This window comes from Megalops cyprinoides, chromosome 1 (genome assembly GCF_013368585.1).
Source record: "Megalops cyprinoides isolate fMegCyp1 chromosome 1, fMegCyp1.pri, whole genome shotgun sequence".
Taxonomy (NCBI): domain Eukaryota; kingdom Metazoa; phylum Chordata; class Actinopteri; order Elopiformes; family Megalopidae; genus Megalops; species Megalops cyprinoides.
Genome location: NC_050583.1, coordinates 48,619,384 through 48,638,041, shown reverse-complemented (window position 1 = coordinate 48,638,041; position 18,658 = coordinate 48,619,384). Strand labels below are relative to the sequence as shown.

Sequence of the window (18,658 nt, the reverse complement as noted above, 5' to 3'; positions counted from 1 at the left end):
GAGAGACAGAGAGAGAGAGAGAGCAGCTAAGAAGATTCAGAGAGCTCTTACCTTCACTCCATCCGTTTTTTTGTTTAATAAGCTTTTGCAGGCTGCAAGACAAAAGAAGAGAGGCCAGCGTCAGGACAGCTCTTTGCTGTGAGAAAAAAACTCACCCGTTCTTTCTATTAACATTTCTCATTTCATGGTATTAGAAAAAAAAAAGTCATCTTTCATTTCCTGAAAACACCAGTTAATGAAATGCACTCAAACACTGACCTGAGTTTGCCTCTCATTTTCAATACAAAAACCCCCCACAATTCGTGACTTATCCAATTGATAAACAACACAACTGCGTTTACCCACAGGTTCCAAACCAGTTTGGGGGATAAGTAAATTGAGGTAAATCTGCCCCCCCCCCCCCCCATTCACCAGCTCAGTGCTCAGAGTGAATAAAACACAGAGGTCCAGCCATGCAGGGTGAGCAGGCCTTTCCCTAAGCTCGAGTCCTCCTCACTTCCTCCCAAACTTCCGCCAAAACTCCAGTCCCTCTCACCTCCTTTCACCAAGCTTTAGAGCATTAGCAGGACACGGTACATGGTCTATGCTGTTACAGCATGAAAACATATTTGGCTGGTGAAAATGAATCATTTTCCTTGAAAACATGCTCAAATTCCTACACATGCACACAGAAACACTAGCACATGTGCACACACACACAGGAGCACACAGAGATGCACCACAAGCATCCGAAATGCTAAATCGTGCCTTGCTTCCAGTTCCCAGGCTTCTGCTAAGTTCCTTACCTTCCAAAGAGAAGGAAGGATGACCAGAGAAAAAAAGGCAAGATAAAAAAGATCAGTAACTGTCAAAAAGCAAGTAAAAGCCAACTCTTAAGGATGCAGGCATACGTGGTGCTCATGCAGCAAAGAATGAGGTGAGAGGTGGAGTTATATCAAATGCTTCTCATGCAATATCCGCTCCAGAAACTACATTTCCCAGAATGCACATCCTTCACTGAATGCACCTGACCACGGAGGAACATAAACTGCTTAGCAGGGCTTTACTCACAGTTCCCTGACTCAGAATTGGGTTGGGTGAGACTTACTGTACAGTGACTGATTCCCTTTACTGCGTTACTGTAAGAATGGATTATACAGTGCTCCAGCACTCTCCAAGAACTACCCTGGCAGCCATGATAACAAGCGCTCATGCAACAAAACAAATGCAACAATATAGGAATATTTTAAACCACAATGTTAGCACAACCAAAGTTGTGTAGAGTTTCCCTCTTAGTGCGCAATGTGCAAAGCTTAAAGGAGAATGCCGCTGAGGAAAAAAGTCTAGCATCCTGCTGTGTCTTCAAAGGCCCACATCCAGGGCTACTTCGGCTGCCTGTCCACTGCCACGGCAACACTGCATCACCGGGCTGCAGGCTGCAAAGAGAAACTGAGGCGGTGAGGTCGCCGGATTTTGGCACTTACTGGAGAGGGACGCATCCCATTTCAGTGCTGGCCCTCAGTAAAGGGGCACCAACACAGTCTGCTAACACACACACAGACCCACACAGACCCACACACAGACCCACACACAGACCCACACACAGACCCACACACAGACCCACACACAGACCCACACAAACAAACACAGACCCACACAGACCCACACAGACAAACACAGACAAACACAGACAAACACACAGTGGTGTGCCTGTGGAACCGCTGAAGCAGGACTGGCACACACCACGGCCGGCTCGCGCACAGAGACACTTGGTCAAAAGTTGGTAACTTGGTAAAAATAAATAAATAAATAAACCATCTTGGCTGCAGACATGCAGTGATAAAAGAATGAGTTGAAAATCAGCAGTGAAAGGAGGTTTGCTCTGTGTAAATTCCATATGAGCCCTCCTCGTTAAAAAAGCTAACAAGCTACCACTGCCCTTTTTGGGTAAGAGCCCTGGGATGAAACCAAACTCTGAAACACGTCTCCTGGAAACAGAGGGCTCCTGCCGAGAGCCAAGCTCCCAGGCCATGGGGTCATGCAGCTCTGTCACTGGTCCTGGAGAGCGGGCTCTGAATGTCCCAGTGTGGGGACTGTGTCTCTCTCTCTACTGGATGGAGGGGGCTGCCAGGAACAGTATCGTTTGTCTGCCCACAAGATGGCCCCTCGGTCTGACAGGGGGCAGCAAGCCAACCCCGCTCCTGCCGACGTCCTGAGGCCCAACCCAGCCCTGCATGAGACCTTCAGCAAGCCCCCCTCGACCCCCATCCCCTGCTTTTTGGGGCGTCTCCTGTTCGCGGTGGCTGGCAAAGACCCTCCCCTTCACAAGCTGACCGCAGCCCAAGTGGCCGGGCTAAAAGGGGCAACCCTTTCCAGCCAACCGCGGGCAAGCTTTAAGGTGACATCACAGATGGCTTTTTACTCCTGGCGCTGGAAGAAAGCTTACAGCAAGCAAAGGGAAAAAGCAGGACCCAAAGAGAGTCTGTAGGTATCTGACCCCACCCCCGTGCACACTGATTGGACTGCATGTGTCTGACTCCACCCCACATGCACGGTGATTGGACTACAGGCATCTGACCCTGCCCCCATGCGCACTGATAGCACATGCAGACTCCCTGCCATGGTTGATGATGTAATCGTTAAAATGAGTGCTGCGAGATGGTATTGATCAAGCCTCTTTCACCTGTGGGGACTGCATTTACATCTGTGTGTGAGAAAAAGAGTGTGCGTGTGTATGTATGTATGTGTGTATATATGTGTGTATCCGCCTAAGCTGAAAGATGCAAATTTAACTAAAAAAAGGGGGCTTACTGACGCAGAGATTTTCTGGGCAGCATCATCATTGAAGAAAATTCTGCAATAAAGCTGAATTGCAGAGCAGTGCAGTTTAAATGTATCTGTCCAGATCTCTCTGCAAGTACATGTGTCCGTGTGTGTATATACACTTCTATATACATCAGTGTGTCTCTGTATGAATACTTGGGTATGTGTGCATGTGTCCATGTGAGTGTGTGTATATCTGCATGTACCTGTGTCAATGTATCTGCATGTGTCTCTAGGTGTGTCTGAGTGTGTGTCTGTCTGTCTCTATGCGAGTGTTGTTATGTGAATGTGTGTGTGTGTACATACGCGTGCTGGTGGCAGACAGCAGCAGGGCAGATTCTGAGGTGCATGCTGGCAGGGTGCCGGTTTGGAGGGGGGGGGGGGGGGTTGGGGGCTGGGACGTACCTTCCTGTGCCAGCGCGGCAGTGCTGGTGGTGGCAGCAGCAGGGCTGGTATGCTGCCGGCCCACTATTGGACAGAGAGGCGTTAAGTTGGGAGGAGCTACGCTAACAGAGCCAGCCCCCTCTCCTAAAAAAATGACCTGTCGCTGTGAAGAGAGGCCCCGCCCTCACCAGGACTCTCACTCTCAGGAAATGCGCTCACTTCTCACTGATACTGACGCAAACTGGAGTGCACTTACCACACCGCTCCGTACACACTAACCAGTGTGCAGGCACGCAGTGTGAACAGTGTGAACACCCCTTACTGCACCAGTCTGAACACACTTAGTGTATTCCCAGTGAAAATACAAATTTTTCATATCTGGGGGGGAAGGGTTGGTTGAGAGTTATCCCCACAGACACAAAGACTATAACTCATGATTTAAAAGGGGGACAAAAAACATTTTCTCAAAATCCACAGAAAGTTTTAAACAAGCGTGACCCTGGCACCACACTGCAACCTGTTCACAGAGCCAGCACACTTTACCTGCTCGTATTTTTCTAGATCGTTCTGTTGCGATTGTTGAGGCTTTGAGAGAACAGGTCCTGCGATGTGACTGAAAACATGAGTCAACACAGGCAAATGCAGCCGCCTTGGACCTGGGCCACAGGATCCCTCTCGCAGGGAAAGGAGGAGTCCTGGCCGCCATTTTGAATTGTTGATTGTGACGAATTCCAGCGACGGAACCTCAGGGCTTTCAGAGCGGAGGCACACAGCAGTCAAACTCAAACCCTACATGGCTGCTCTATCATTCACTTTTTACCCCATTCCCTGCTCCTGATTTCTGAATCGTTTACTCAGTTATTTTCTTGAAGCAGGCTTATAGCTGCATTACACTTCCTTGGCAGACGCTCTTATCCGGAGCGATTTACATTGCTTACCCTTTTCTGCACAGCTGTTTATTTACTGTGGAAATGGGGGTTAGGTACTGGCAACCTTTGGGTTTAGTGCCCTGCTGTTTACTACTACGCCACTCTGTGTGCTGAAGAGGGCATATGTGCCCTGTGCTTAAAGGTCTCACCGCAGTGCATTTTGGGAACTGCACTAGAGTAAATATATTCAGCTAATTAACTCACAGAACCAGTTAAGCCAGGTTAATCTGCTGGAACAATATCCAGCGTACACCAGCAAGGGACAGAGCCTGACACCAGCCCAAAGGCTCGGCTACTCCTGATACAGGTGTTGCTCCCCTGCTGGGACCTGCTGGGTTACAATAATGCAGGGGGGGTGTTTGGCTACACCTGACAGAAAGATGTGTATGTGGAGGGTCAGGAGAGGGGGTAGTCACACCGTGCAGTCTGGATGGGTTTGGGGGCGGGGCTCCACAGGGAGGCCCTCCAATCAGTCAGCAGCTCTCCGCCTCCTCCTCCTTGCTATGGTTACTCCCACTCAAATCAGCACCTAAAACCTATCCCAAGGTTTCCGGTTCTTCGAGACCGGAGGGAAGGGAGCTGCAGGATCGGGAGCTAGCTCTAGTCCAGGTTTTCTGCTCCCCCTCTCCCCTGCCTGTGCCCCTAGGACAGGCCTCTCCACCTGCTCCAGTCTGGTCCAGCCCACTCACCTGAGAAGTTCCTGGATACCAGCATGGTGGTGAGAATGGCCCCCTGGAGAAACACAGGAAACACGGAGTTAATACCACAGTGCCAGGTGACCAAGGCCAGAGCCCACGGGGGCAGCAAGAGGGATAATGCCTGTGGCGCCCCCCAGAGGACAGTCACATTTATGCATCCATTACAGCACAGAATAAATCTGTTTGGAATAGAATAGTTTTTCCCTTTATTTTATTTCGGTTTGAATAGAGCGTTCCTTGACACCTTGACAGCTTAACCTTCCATGCTCTGTTAAACAGGCCTATACCATATTTTTTCTCCCCACCCAATGGCTATGGAGTGCTCTGCGCATAGTTGTGTAGCACACTGCAGAATGAATCCTTCAGTCTAGTGCTGAATTCTACAATCACAATGCAGTTCTGTATGACAAAGTGGCCAGACACAGGTGATGGCTAGACACAGGTGAGGGCTTTGCAGAATACCACACTTGTCAGCCTCACCGTAGTGGAACGCTGGCACATGACTGGAATGAGCCATTCACAGATGAGCTCACATACTCAACGGACAGCAATATTACAGACAGGGGTTTGGCATGTGTGTGTCTGCGTGTGTGTGGCACCATTCTTGTGGAGGAGCGGTTAACTTTCTCACTTTTTTACGAGGCGGTTTGGGTGAGGGGGGGGGGCAGGTCGTACCTTGAGTTTTCTCCGGGCGTTGAATTTGCGGAGGCATTCCACAGTCTCCTGCCTATGCATCATAGAGGCCACTGTGGAGCGTTGCTGTTGAGAGAGGGAGAAAAATCACAATTTCAGTATGAATTGGAATATGAATTTTCAGATGCTGGGGAAGGGCCCTTGTTCATCTGTAAGGGAGGGGGGAGTCTGGATGAATGTGCCAAGCATGTGGACCCTGGCCTCGTTTGTAAGGGTGCTTGGTTAGCACATCACACGGCCAGCTATACTCCCTCCCTGAGGTTCTTTCTCCAGCACTTTCCCACTGAAGCCCACATTCAGGCTCTAATTGGATGTGGACCGTTAGAAGGTAGCCGATGTACTTTTCCTCCTTCTTCAGTAAATAGGCCTCAGTGCAATTTAAGGCTGCTAGGGAGTAGAACTGGAAAACAAGATATTTACTGTGACAGCTTATTTTTGCATTTTCCTCTTAGGACACTTTTTTATTGCAACAACGGTTCGTGGTTTTGGTCTGTTAGATCACAAGGCATTTTTCATAAAAATAGATGTCCTGTGTATAGCAGCATATCGGGACTCTTTAGTCTGAGGGAAAACATAGCTCACCAGCCAGCATGCACATGACCTTAACTGCACTTCCCTAGTATATCAGCCAACACCAGCATGGAGCACAAGAGCCATGAAAGACATATTTTGCAACATTATAATTATGCAAATTTTCCATCACTGTTAATAAAAAGAAAAAATGAATCATTTGCCAATGTTCTATATTGTACAGTAGTTATTTTATAATCATAACAGAAAAGAAAAGTGTGAGGGACACACATCGTCGGGACTTTAATGAGGGGGCATGGAAGGGGCGTGGCTGTGCTCAGCGAATACAGAGGAGGGGGATGCCGCGAGGCCCAATTGGGTGTACTTACGCAGACCCAGGGGTGTTTGAGGGCCTGCTCGGCGGTGATCCTCTTGGCCGGGTTGATGGTCAGCATCTGATTGATGAGGTTCTTGGCCTCGGGGGTGACCGTGTCCCACTCTGGAGAGGGGAACTGGGGGCACACAAAGACAATGGGGGCGGGTTAGAGACGAAACGCTTCCCGCCTCCTGATCTCCAACGATTCCCTTGACACATCGTCCTTTCAGTTTTTTACAGTACTTTCAGTTCTGAGAACCCATTCTGTGTGCCTCTGAAAGCGGAGGCAATTATAGCCGTCTGGGACACGCAGAGCAGTTAAAACGAGCGCGGTTAAAGAAAGTATCTTGCTGCTTGATGGAAAGGAAACTTTGGCCTCTTAGACTGTCTGCATTGGAACTGCGCTCTGCAGTAAAGCAGGTGGAAAGTGGAGCACTGAACAGGCATTTCAGTGACCCTGCATGGAGTAGACATAGTACTGAGCATGCTCAGTGTGAGCTCACCCTACACAGATGCACATGGAAACACAGAAACATGCGCACGCACACACACACACACACAGATGGACACACAGAGAGACGCAAAGGGACACATGCAGAGACCAGGAAAGCATCGACCATAGGGACAGACAGATATTGTAGACAGACGGACACTGGGGATGGACAGACCCCATCACTCACACTCAGCAAAACTGCAGGGCACTTCCTGCTCAGCTCAGCGAAGGACAGTAACCAAATTAGGGGTGTCACAGACACAGGACGGGCTTCTGCTGCACCGATTGGCCACGCTCGAGCAGCGGCAGGTTCAGTAATAACATTACAAGCAGACAAGGGTCCTTTGTCACACTCCCTCCAGTCTGACAGCGGAATTCTCAAACCCATTATCTGGTCATCTTCAGGAGGGCTTAATTGAATAGGATGGTGGTTCCAAGCCACAAATGAATCCAAATCAAAATAAACCTAATCTAATCTTTCCATCTAATCTATTCAAACACAGATTTATAAATATCTTGCTTACACTGTACTACTTGGAGATTCAGCTCAAGTCTGCAACCAGCTGAACCCTAGAAGTTATTTAACTGTGTTGCCACTGTTAATAATACATATATATAAAATAACTGCAATAGTATAGCATAGTGTTAAGGAGCAGGGCTCATAACCAAAAGGTTACTGGTTAGATTCCCGACTGGGACACTGCTGCTATACCCTTGGGGAAGGCACTTACCCCAGAATTGCCTCAGTAAACATCCAGCTGCATAAATGGATAACATATAAAAACTGTGACCTATGTAAGTGGCTCTGGATTAGAGCGTCTGCTGAATGACAGTAATGTAATATAGTAGCCTAGTACAGTACTAATAATTAATTACCTTTATTATCATTATTATTATTTTTGTACATTTCTATATTTGCACATTTTAACACATTAATGTGCATTTTTCCGCTGACCCATCTCAGTGACTGAAACCAAATGATGCACTGCGCTGCCAAAGGATCATAACCTCTGAGGGGCTGTAGAGGAGGGTACAGCACAGGAGTGTGCCCTCAGCCCTGTGTGTGTGTGTGTGTGTGTGTGTGTGTGTGTGTGTGTGTGTGTGTGTGTGTGTGTGTGTGTGTGTGTGTGTGTGTGTGTGTGTGTGTATGTGTCGTGTGTCGTGTGTCGTGTGTCGTGTGTCGTGTGTCGTGTGTCGTGTGTGCGTACATCTGTGTGTTATGGTCCAGCCGCGCTGACGCCCAGTGCGGACGTCTCCCTCTGCAATGCGTCTAGGCAGCCTTGACGGGATCAATTCCACCCTCAATCACGGCCAATTAAAAATTAACAAGCACGTCGATCTCGCCCTTTTTCCTGGCCAGCGCCAGCTCTTCATTGGTTGGGAGTCGATGCTAGCCACTGAGAGCAGCTGCATGCATTGGCCAATCAGCAAAGTGCATGGGCACAGGAGCCTGTTGGAATAGGCATCTGTCTGCCATAGCCAGCTTCTTCTTCCTCCTCCAGCTCTAACCACACCTGCAGCCAATTACACGGCTTCGTATAACACTTCCCGTTCAACAGCCAATCAACAGAAGACTCAAACAGCTTCAGGAAGAGACCTAAACCACCCAACATACATACACTGACAGAGCAATCTGAAAGTGGCATTAGAGAGGGACACACAACGTCATGGAGGCAGTGAAGCACTCACATCATAGGCACCAGCCTTGATCTGCTGGTAGAGTTTGTGCTGGTCCTCGTCCCAGAACGGCGGGTAGCCCACCAGCAGAATGTAGAGGATCACACCTGAGAAGCAACAGAGAGGGAGGGGGAAATAGTTAACATCAGGCCAGGACCTGCATCTGCACCCCAAGGGCATGCTGGGACAGACGACAGGGGCTGGAGGACTCACCGCACGCCCAGATGTCCACTGGCTTGCCATAGGGGTCCTTCCTCAGCACCTCGGGGGAGAGGTAGCCAGGCGTGCCCGCAAAACCTGCGCAGAGGCAAACAAGCTCAGAACCATTTATTTTCATTCCATTATGACATCGCATCTGCACAGCTGACTGCGCAGCTGGTGTCCTTGTACAGAGCCACCAGCACAGCTTACATTTATATCAATTATGCATGTACGCAGCTGGATATTTACCACAGCATACCGGGCTAAGTACCTTTATCAAAGGGTACAACAGCAGTGCCCCTCCTAGGAATTACACCTGCAGCTAAGGGCTTATGAGTAACCACTGTGCCACACTGCTCTCCACTACTAGATGGATAGTCAAATAGATACAATACTTCATCAAGCTGGTCTTTTGAGAAGGAGAGCACCTGCTCTGTCAGGTGATGTGATGCCAGTATACTTTCTCTGAGACACTCTACCCCTCCCACTCCTGTGTGTGTGTGTGTGTGTGTGTGTGTGTGTGCGCGCGCGGATGTACATGTGTATTACGAGGAACACACTGTTAGAGTGGTGTCCCATCCATGCTGTTATTGGAAAGTGCATCCTACGGAGGAGACCGGGGCTGAATAAACTGCTCTCTACGCATTTTGCCCAAACACACTTGACTGGCTGGCTCTATGAAAAAAGCTTCAACAAAAAGTGGGCTAGTGGGCTGTGGCCAGCTGCTTACCGAACCATGCCTGCTGGTCGCCCTGCACCTCGATGGCCAAGCCAAAGTCTGCCAGCTTCACCGCCGCCCCCTTCATCTTGCTGGCCAGGAGCAAGTTTTCTGGCTGAGAGACACAGTTAGAAACAGACAGATTTGAATTTGATTTTTTAAATATCTGCCTGCAATATCTATTATTATTCTGGATATTTTGAGGAGGATTTGCACCCATTTTTGGTATTAAAATCAGGCCAGTCATACAGCCTGAACAATACCACCACCTGACAGAGACTTTTACAGTGCCCTTGCAATATTATCTGCAGAAGCCCCACAATTTCAAAAATTAAACAAATTATTAAAAAAATACATTATATAATTATAAAATTAATTATATCAATGTAATTTTAGTATTCTTCCTTAATTAATCCAATTATAAAATTACGAATTATATAATTAAAAAATTATGAATTAAAATTATATTAATAACATTTTCATATTTTTCCTTTACCAAGTAATCCAACAACTCTTTCATGTTCCCCTCCCTGGGCTTTTAAAGACTGTAACAAACACAAGGGGGCACTGAGAAAGGGCAAAAGCACGGGACCTGAAACACAGCCTTTTTGTATTAGTGTGGTATTTTTTAGTGAGGTGAGGTTAATAATGTTTTATGAGTATTGCCTGTCTTGGCACAAGCGACTTGCTCCAACTCATCCAAGCATCCTCTCAGATACACGTCAGAGCTCTCCGATTGGGTGAATTGATTTCTCCACCACCATAGCCAATGAGATGAGGTAACTTTGCAGGGCCCAGTTCACACCCTGTGTGCTGGGGTAAGAGGTCAAAGGTCAGAGGTCGGCTTTGTCCGAGCACTGCAGGCTGACCCTGGTCGCAGTGAGCCAGGGGGTGTTAGGCTGGGCAGAGGGCAGGTTACAGCTGGGCGCTGATGTCTGTCATCCCAGTACAGGCTGCCAACAAATTGAGGTGATCCCAAAAGGCGCCCCATCTGTGCTGTGTGATGGGCCCATCGTCTCCCCTTAGTTCTCTCACAGACAAGAACGGGACAAACCATCATGACTGATCAGGGGTGGCGTCTGGAATCCCCCCCCTCCCTTTCAGCCCACAGAGTGGTGCGTCCGTATGTGTGACATCACAAATGTAGTCATGGTAACCCCAGGACACAGTTCCCCATGCGTATGTGCTGGGGAGGTCAGAAATGGGAGGAGTGTATGGTGCCCATGGAGACAGCCCTCAGGTGTCCAATCAGACACAGCTGCGCAGGAGATTAAATATGCGCTGTCTGCTTTTTGATGGTTGGGGAAAGAGACAGGACATGGGCATGTTTTAACTCCCTGGCCAAGGAATAGCATCCCCCCCTCACTGTCCGCAAATCCACATGGGCCAGCAGGACGCCCTGTGACCCGTGACCCAGTGCTCCACGGGGTCCACGTCAGACAGCAGGAGACAGAGGGCTGTGCCTTAAAGGAAACCACGTGACCTTTCTCTGCTGTCCAAACATATTAAATATGTCGATATTTCGCAGGGCACGAAGAACTGCAACACACACAGCGTGTAATTCTGGCTGGGAAGAATAGGCAATTCAACTCCCCGCCTGCACGCCTCCTCCCTAAACACCAGAGCCCTCAGCAGCCCTGCAGTAACCAGCGGCTGGCCCCCTTCTCCCCGGTGCTAAAAAGCCGAGCATTTAGCACCTGAGCAGGAGCGAGCCGGGACCCCGCGCTTCACCCCTTATCACAGAGCAATCAGTGTGCCTGATGATGTGCCAGGAGGAGGAGGAGGAGGAGGAGGAGGAGGCAGGGGAAAAAAAATATGACGCAGCGCGTCGCCATGGAGACAGATGATGCAGCCTTAATCCGTGAGGTTGTCGTGGCGACGGGTACTCACTTTGAGGTCCCTGTGCACGATGTCATGCTGGTGGATATAATTGACGCTTTCCAGGATCTGACTGATGCACTGGCTGTGGACAGAGGGTGAGAGAGAGAGAGATAGAGAGAGAGAGAGAGAGTGGGAGAGAGAGAACCCATATTAGCCCTCATTATATAAACGATTACGGATTTTAAAAAAATCAGAACTTCGACTCATTCAGCCATGTCACAAAAAATAGAAAGTCAGAGTTTGGGGTAGGAATGTAAATTTTCTATGCCACCTCTTTTCCAACATAAATTTACTACCGCACTACAAGTCTGCTACACTGGCATTGTTTAGGTTTTTTTTGTAAATCATGGTCAGTACTTCAGTCCCTTTTGTTATATTCCACAGTCTATTTTTGATTTCAAAATGCTTGCCATTTTCTTACTTTATTTTTAAGGCAAGCCACTGGTAACAACCACTCTGTACTTTTCCAGGGAAATTTTTCAGCCAATCACAGCAGCCTGCGTGAAGTAGGTGGAGCCAGCCAGCTGATTACATCACAGGGCAGGAGGAGGGCAGAGCTTGGCAGAGAGAGAGAGCACAGAACAGCCCTGCGGGACAGAGGCGAAGGGGGGATACCAAGCCCTCTGTGCCACTCCGCACAGGCACAAGGAGCCCGCTGAGGCTGATGGGATAGCGCTGGAAGGGGGGGGTCAGGGTTGTATGTCTGGTTCTGCGCGAGAGGCTTGAGTTTATTCCCTTTAAACCGCTCATAAAACATCTCCTCCTTCTGTAACAGCTAATCCAATAACGCAGCGGCCCCGTTCAATCTGGTCAACCCAGGACAGAGAGAGGGAGACGGAGAGAGACAGAGAGAGAGAGAGAGCGAGAGAGAGAGAGGGAAGGAGAGGGTGACAGGAGCAGGAGAGAACGCTAAAGAGAGGGAGAGAAAAACAAAAAGGGAGATAGAGAGAGGGACAGGGGGGAGAGAAAGGAAAGGGAGACAGAAGGGTGATGACAGATTTATAACTAGGAGGATTACAGAGAGAGCAGGGAGAACGAGGGAGAGACTGAGGCTGAAATAATCTCGGATGTTTTCCCTTAAAGAAATCAGGAGGGGGAGAATAAAAACGCTTCTGGTGCCCAAATTTGGCCAGTCCTGCACCCTGCATTCCATTCCCCTTCACAGGCCACCGAGCTTCCCCCCTGTTCGCTCTCTTCCTCATCCTTCTGTCTCCCTCCTTCCTTCTCTCACTCTCTTTCCCCTCTCGCGGAGAGTCGGACAGCCGGAGGCTACAACACTCTTTTCACCGTCCCATTTCTCTTTATTAAAAGAGCTGTTGTGGCAGTTCCACTCAGCTCGACCCTGCCTGTTCTCCTGGTTTTTTGGTTGTTAAGCTCTCTTGGGGAGAGGCAGCAGCCGATGGGTGTGTGGCTGCCAAGGCTGGGGGCTGCCAGGGCGCTCTCTCGAGGCTGAGGGCTTTCCCTCTCTCTGAGCTGCTGGCTGTCAGGGAGAGATTCAGCAGCACAGCCTGGGCCCGAGGCCTCTCTGTGGGGCACCCTCTGGGAGGTGACCCTCTGCTCTCCCACAACGGTCACTTTAAATGCAGTAGTAGGGTGGCAGCGTAGCAAAGTGATAAGGGACAGGGCTCGTAACCGAAAGGTTGCTGGTTCAATTCCCAGCTGGGGCACTGCTGCTGTACCTTCACTTAACCCACAATTGCTTCAGTAAATGCGCAGCTGTATAAATGGATAACATGTAGACATCATGACCTATGTAAGTCGCTCTGGATAATAGCATCTGCTGAATGACAATAATGTAATGTAATGTAGTGATGGTAGTGACTGGTAGAGCAGTCCTGTGGTGTCAATCACATACTGCAAAGAACCAATGAAAAGACTCACAGCAAAACATCAAGCCTGGTTCAAATCAGTGATTCCCTGGTAATGCATTACTGCAAGCAGGGGGGAGGGGCAGAGGGAGGTCAGAGAAGACAGTGAGGGTGGGCAGGTGACCGAGGCGTGGTTAACGGAGGGAAAAGGGGAGGAGAATGAGGAAAGGGGAGGGCCTAGGGGAAGGAGGAGGAGAAAAAGAAATGAATAGAGATGGCTGTAGAGGTTCTCCCTCCATCTGTGTATGTGTGTGTGCGTGTGTGTGGGCTCTGAAAAGATGGAGCTGGGCCAAAACATCCCTAATTCCTGGTCAGGAGAAGTACTAAATGCAGATTCAGCCACTTAAAATTTTTTAATGCACTACAGGGAAAAAACAAAGCAAAATCTTTCATTAAAATAATATGACTTTTTTTTAGCCATGTAAGTAATTACACACTTACACGTGAACCTCTGTGCCAAGCAGAACAAACTGGAGATATATTAGTGGCCTGTGATATTTGGGTTTATTCAGACACAACGTGATGAGTGGATTACAAGGGGAATTTGAATGTTTGGATGGGTCTGGAGGGGTTGGAACGTGTGTTTGGAATGTTTAGGGAGAGATATAAACCACGTTCTTCTGCATAATAACTCTCCAAGCTGAGTGCTGTTCAGTGTGAACCAGCCCAGACAAACGCCTATGAAATGCGTCTTTTGCATTCTGCGTGTGGAGACAGCATGCCAGCAGGATGTAGCTACTGCAGCAGCTCCAGAGAAAATAACCCTCTGAGATCACCAAACATCTGACTTCAATCTCCTCTCTCCTGCGGGGTAAATCTGTCTGCTCCACACCACAACGCAGCCTCCTCTGCCAACAACAACGCAGCTCTGAAGCATTCAGGTCCGGTTTCCAGACTGCCCACTTGTGTGCGTGTGTGCGTGCGCGTGTGTGTGCGTGCGCATGTAACCTGATGTCTTTTTACACATGTATGCATTCCTAGATACTATATTTGAGTGTGTTTGGGTGAGAGAGATAGTGTGTGTGTGTGTGTGTTTGTTGGTGTCTGTGTGCCCAAGCGTGTGGGGATGAGCGTGTGTGTCTCTCTATAATCACACCAATCCGCCACAGCTCGATGCTGGCTGCCCAACGGTAACCACGGCAACAGTAACTTCTGGCGCCCACCTTGCGTCGGCCTCGCTGTAATACTCTCTGGCGACGATGTCTTCAAACAGCTCTCCACCGGTGACGCTGCGGAGAGAAAAAAAACAGCCTGATGAGGCAGCAGTGAGAGACTGAGAGAGAGTGAGGGCCCCTGAAACGACACAGTGGGGAATAAATGTGCCCAGCTTCCAGACAGAGCGTTATGGTTTCCACACCTATATCTGCAGGCTAGAACAGAAGTCTTCCAATTTTGAGAAGCAAAGATTTAGCCAGAGGGGCTTCCGTTCGTACTGAGGTTTCATGTGCAGAGCGTCTGAATTCAGCTTTCAGCTTCCATGTCACCAGCAGACCGCTGGGGAGTTACTGTGCTTTGGAGCACTGCGCGCCTCGCTGTTCAGTCCCACAGAGGGGCGAGGCAGGAGGAACGGTTCAGGGAGCGAGAGGGGGGGGAAGACGCAGGGGAAGAGTACTCACAGGTCAAAGACGAGGTAATGAAAGCCCTCTTCAGCGATGCTGTCGTGAAGCCGGACTGTGGGGGAGAGACAGAGACAGAGAGAGAGAATGAGCTGAGGAGGTGATAAGGACAACACACACAAGCAAGACTCAAGTTTCTCATTCCAACAATGGACCACCTTACCTCGCCACGGCCATCAAATCTGATAATGCCTGTCAAACATGGCCAAACCTGCTGAACCTGCCAATGCCCATCAAACATGACCACACCCACCACATATGGCGACGCGACACCCATCAAATATAACTACGTATCATGTGAAAAATGTGTCCATCAAATGTGCCCACGCCAGTTGAATGTGATCGCACCCCACACCACAACACAGCGCCATCTCTCCACCCTGCCCCGCCCACAGCAGTCTGTCCAGCTTTACCACTGGGCAACCTCGGGCTCCTCGAACCTCATGGCAGCACTGACTGACTTATCTAAGGCACACCTCAGACAATACAGCCAGGCTTTCGGAAAAGATTCAGGGTGACAGCTCCTCCAGCTAGAGAACCCATTCTCAGTGGCTTAAAACTGCACAAGTCAGTGGCAACAACCAATCACACAACGCCCTGTCACTGCTATGAGATATCAACCAATCACACAACGCCCTGTCACTGCTATGAGATATCAACCAATCATGCAATGCCCTGTCACTGCTATGGCATATAGGCCAATGGCATACTGTCTTCTTTAGGAATATCTGTTATAGTAAACAACCAAATTGGCTGATCAACATAAGTCTCACTACCAGTCAGGCTATAAGGGGTTATCTAGTGAAACCAAAACTCAGAACAGATGCAGTGTGCAGATCTGTAATGTATAGGGCCATCACAATGTGGAACAAGTTACCAATTATGATTATTGAAGCACCCAGCAAGGCAAGTTTTAAAAAACTACAAAAAAAAAGAACACATTAACAATAACCCTAATATTAACTAACCGACCTGAACAACCACGATGGAATGCAATTTGATTTGTTTTTTGGTTTTTTAATTTTTAATTAATTTACTTGTTTTGAATATGTTTTTAGACTTGTTACATTTGTTATATGTCTTGTTATATGTGTTATATTTTTTGTTGTGTGTGGACCCCAGGAAGAGTAGCTGCTACCTTAGTGGCAGCTAATGGGGATCTGAACAAAGAATAAAGAATACTGTCCTCATGCTGACAAAACACCTACAGTTGTTCAGTCATGTAAAACCTTGTTGCTACTACAGCATATAGACCAATCAGTGATGGAGGCCTATTCTACCCAGTAAGAAAGGAGAGAGAGGAGAAGGAGAGGGAGGGGGATAAAAAGGAAGCATTTGGGGAAATAAAAATCCAATCTGTCATTGTGTGCTTTGGCCACCCACCTTGTTCTGCCAATGAGCGGTTTGAATTTGAGTTTGAAATTTGAGAGACTGCGTGTGAGTGTGTGTGTGTGTGTGAGAAAGAGACAGACAGGGGAGAGAATGAGAGAGAGTAGGAGAAAAAAGAAGAGTTTGTTGAAATTGATATATAAATAATAATTACTGAACAATTGGTCGATTAATAGTTTACTCTTGGATGTACTATGTAGGGCTGATTACTGTTTATTATTTATCAATGCAACCTGTATGTATATGTGTTTTCTTTTCACTCACATAGTTATAATTATTATATTGGATAATTATATTGGATCAATTTCTGTATTGTTCACCTTGTTGCTTTGGAAACACAGTGATGGTCTGTCCTTCAAATAATGCACCTTTAAATTGAAATTGTGTGTGTGTGTGTGTGTGTGTGTGTGTGTGTGTGTGTGTGTGTGTGAGTGAGAGAGAGAGAGAGAGAGAGAGAGAGAGAGAGAGAGAGAGAAATATGTGTGTGTGTGTGTGCGCGTGTGTGTGAGAGAGAGAGAGAGAGAGAGAGACCAGCATTCAGACTGTCACAGCATTCTCGGTGCGCAGTGCACCAGTGCTGAACATAAGAGAGTGCAGTGCGCTTCAGCTAACACGCCCACAGGAACCAGAGCCCAAATCAGAACCCCCCGGGCAGACACAGCGGAGAGACGGGGGGGGGGGAGAGAAAGCAGAGAGATGGAGGAGAGAGAGCAGAGAGATGGAGGAGACAGGAGTGAGAGAGGAGAAAGAGAGGAGGAGAAGGAAGAGAGCTAGAGAAGGTGGAGAGAGAGCAGAGGACCAGAGATGGAGGAGAGGGAGGAGAGAGCAGAGAGAGGAGAGAGAAAGCAGGGAGAGAGGGAGGAGAGAGTAGAGGACCAGAGAAGGAGAGAGAACAGACGACCACAAAGAATTCCACAGGGAACTGTCCTCTTTACTTATAATTATGGCACTGCAATTACACCAGTATGGAACTGACTTTATTTGTTGTATCATACGTTTCCCACATGCTTTGGCACTAAAGAGAATAGCCTGAACCTCGAACTGTCAAACTGTGAGCTGCTCTTAGTGACGTCCCCTCACCTTCTCTCTACCTCAAACTCTCTCTGCGTCTGACTCCCTTTATTCAAAGCTTATCAGCGGCATAAACAGAAAACAGGAGAGACAGAGAGAGGGGCGAGATGATGCTGCTGGAGGCAGGAGAGAGGAATGAGGGACTGCATGAGGAGCACAAGTTGGGACAGAGAAAGCAAAAGATGACAAACACTTCCCAACACTCGGCGGCCATCTTTATGACGTGGTCACCGGTGTGATGGTTAATACCAACCCCCCAGATGAGGTGTGCGGAGTGGAGGTTGTGGCTACTCTCTCCCAGTTTCCTCAGTGCCCATCTCTCTGCTGCTGCCTCTCTCCATTCATGTCTCCCTCTCTCTGGCTCTCGCTCTCCTTCTCCATCTCCCCCTCCATATCTCCATCTCAGCCTCTGTTTCTTTCCCCTCCACTCTCTCCTTCATTACTTTGTGTCTCTATTGTCTTCACTGAAACTGGCACAAACTTTACACACATGAGCGCGCACACACACACACACACACACACAGCTCAAACCAGCGCAAAACGAGCCAGCCAGCTGAATTTGCCCCCCCCTCCACCTGACCCTTCTGAAAGTCCAGCACTTCACTGCCTCAGAGCCACAACAACCAATGGGAGCAGACCCTCCCCCTCACAGGGGACACGTCCCACAGACCCCTACCTAAGGGGACACGCCTGACCACCATACTCTACTGATACATCTGACTGTTCCTGACACAAAAATCAAAACATTTTCAGGATAAACACTGTGTGATAATGCTTTACACAAGCTATTCATATTCATGTTTATATATTACACACTTATTGCATTATGATCTAAAGTTACTTGACTTACTAAAGTTACTATAGAGTAGGACTGACAGAACTTCTGAACACCGTCAGAGAGAAAAACCTGCAAAAGACATTCTCAGAGCATGCGACAGCCCCCAGCTTTTGACCTGCAGGTCCACAGCTCAAGTGATGTGGCTGTAGCGTGGGAGCAGTGCATCCTGGGTAGCCATACTCACCGATGTTGGGGTGTTTGAGCAGGCGACAGATCCGGGCCTCCCGTTCCAGCTTCTGATGATCTGATGAGAGAGAGAGAAAAAAAGCATGCTGTGAAACACTGACCCGACCCTGTGTGTGTGTGTCACATCTTTGACCACCTCTGGATCAGAGAGGCTCCCCATGACCACAGGCCGCACCTGCCAGAGAGTCCCTATCACCTTTAACCGTACATGGTTGCAAGAGGAATTCTCCATTACCTTTGACCACACATGGTTGCCACAGAGATTCTTAACCGCACTCAACCGCGCACAGTTTCCATAATGCCTCAAGCTGAGAATAGAGAACGGCTT

General features: G+C 48.6%; 1 protein-coding gene across 9 annotated transcripts in view; it reads right to left on the bottom strand.

Annotated features, from left to right (window-relative positions):
* The window catches only part of camk2g1 (calcium/calmodulin-dependent protein kinase (CaM kinase) II gamma 1), a 73,494-nt gene that overhangs the window by 19,923 nt on the left and 34,913 nt on the right, over positions 1-18,658 (bottom strand). For 5 of the 9 annotated variants that reach the window (XM_036530692.1, XM_036530738.1, XM_036530724.1 and 2 more), the window contains exons 3-13: positions 18,329-18,388; positions 14,847-14,901; positions 14,394-14,459; positions 11,372-11,444; positions 9,494-9,596; positions 8,776-8,859; positions 8,575-8,669; positions 6,406-6,528; positions 5,489-5,572; positions 4,805-4,847; positions 52-92 (exon numbers count right to left, since the gene is read on the bottom strand). In XM_036530692.1, coding sequence (XP_036386585.1) covers positions 52-92; positions 4,805-4,847; positions 5,489-5,572; positions 6,406-6,528; positions 8,575-8,669; positions 8,776-8,859; positions 9,494-9,596; positions 11,372-11,444; positions 14,394-14,459; positions 14,847-14,901; positions 18,329-18,388 — 827 coding nt within the window. Of the gene's footprint in view, positions 1-51; positions 93-3,207; positions 3,271-4,804; positions 4,848-5,488; positions 5,573-6,405; positions 6,529-8,574; positions 8,670-8,775; positions 8,860-9,493; positions 9,597-11,371; positions 11,445-14,393; positions 14,460-14,846; positions 14,902-18,328; positions 18,389-18,658 lie in introns of all 9 variants that reach the window. The other 4 variants (XM_036530676.1, XM_036530700.1, XM_036530682.1 and 1 more) reach the window with 1 other exon arrangement.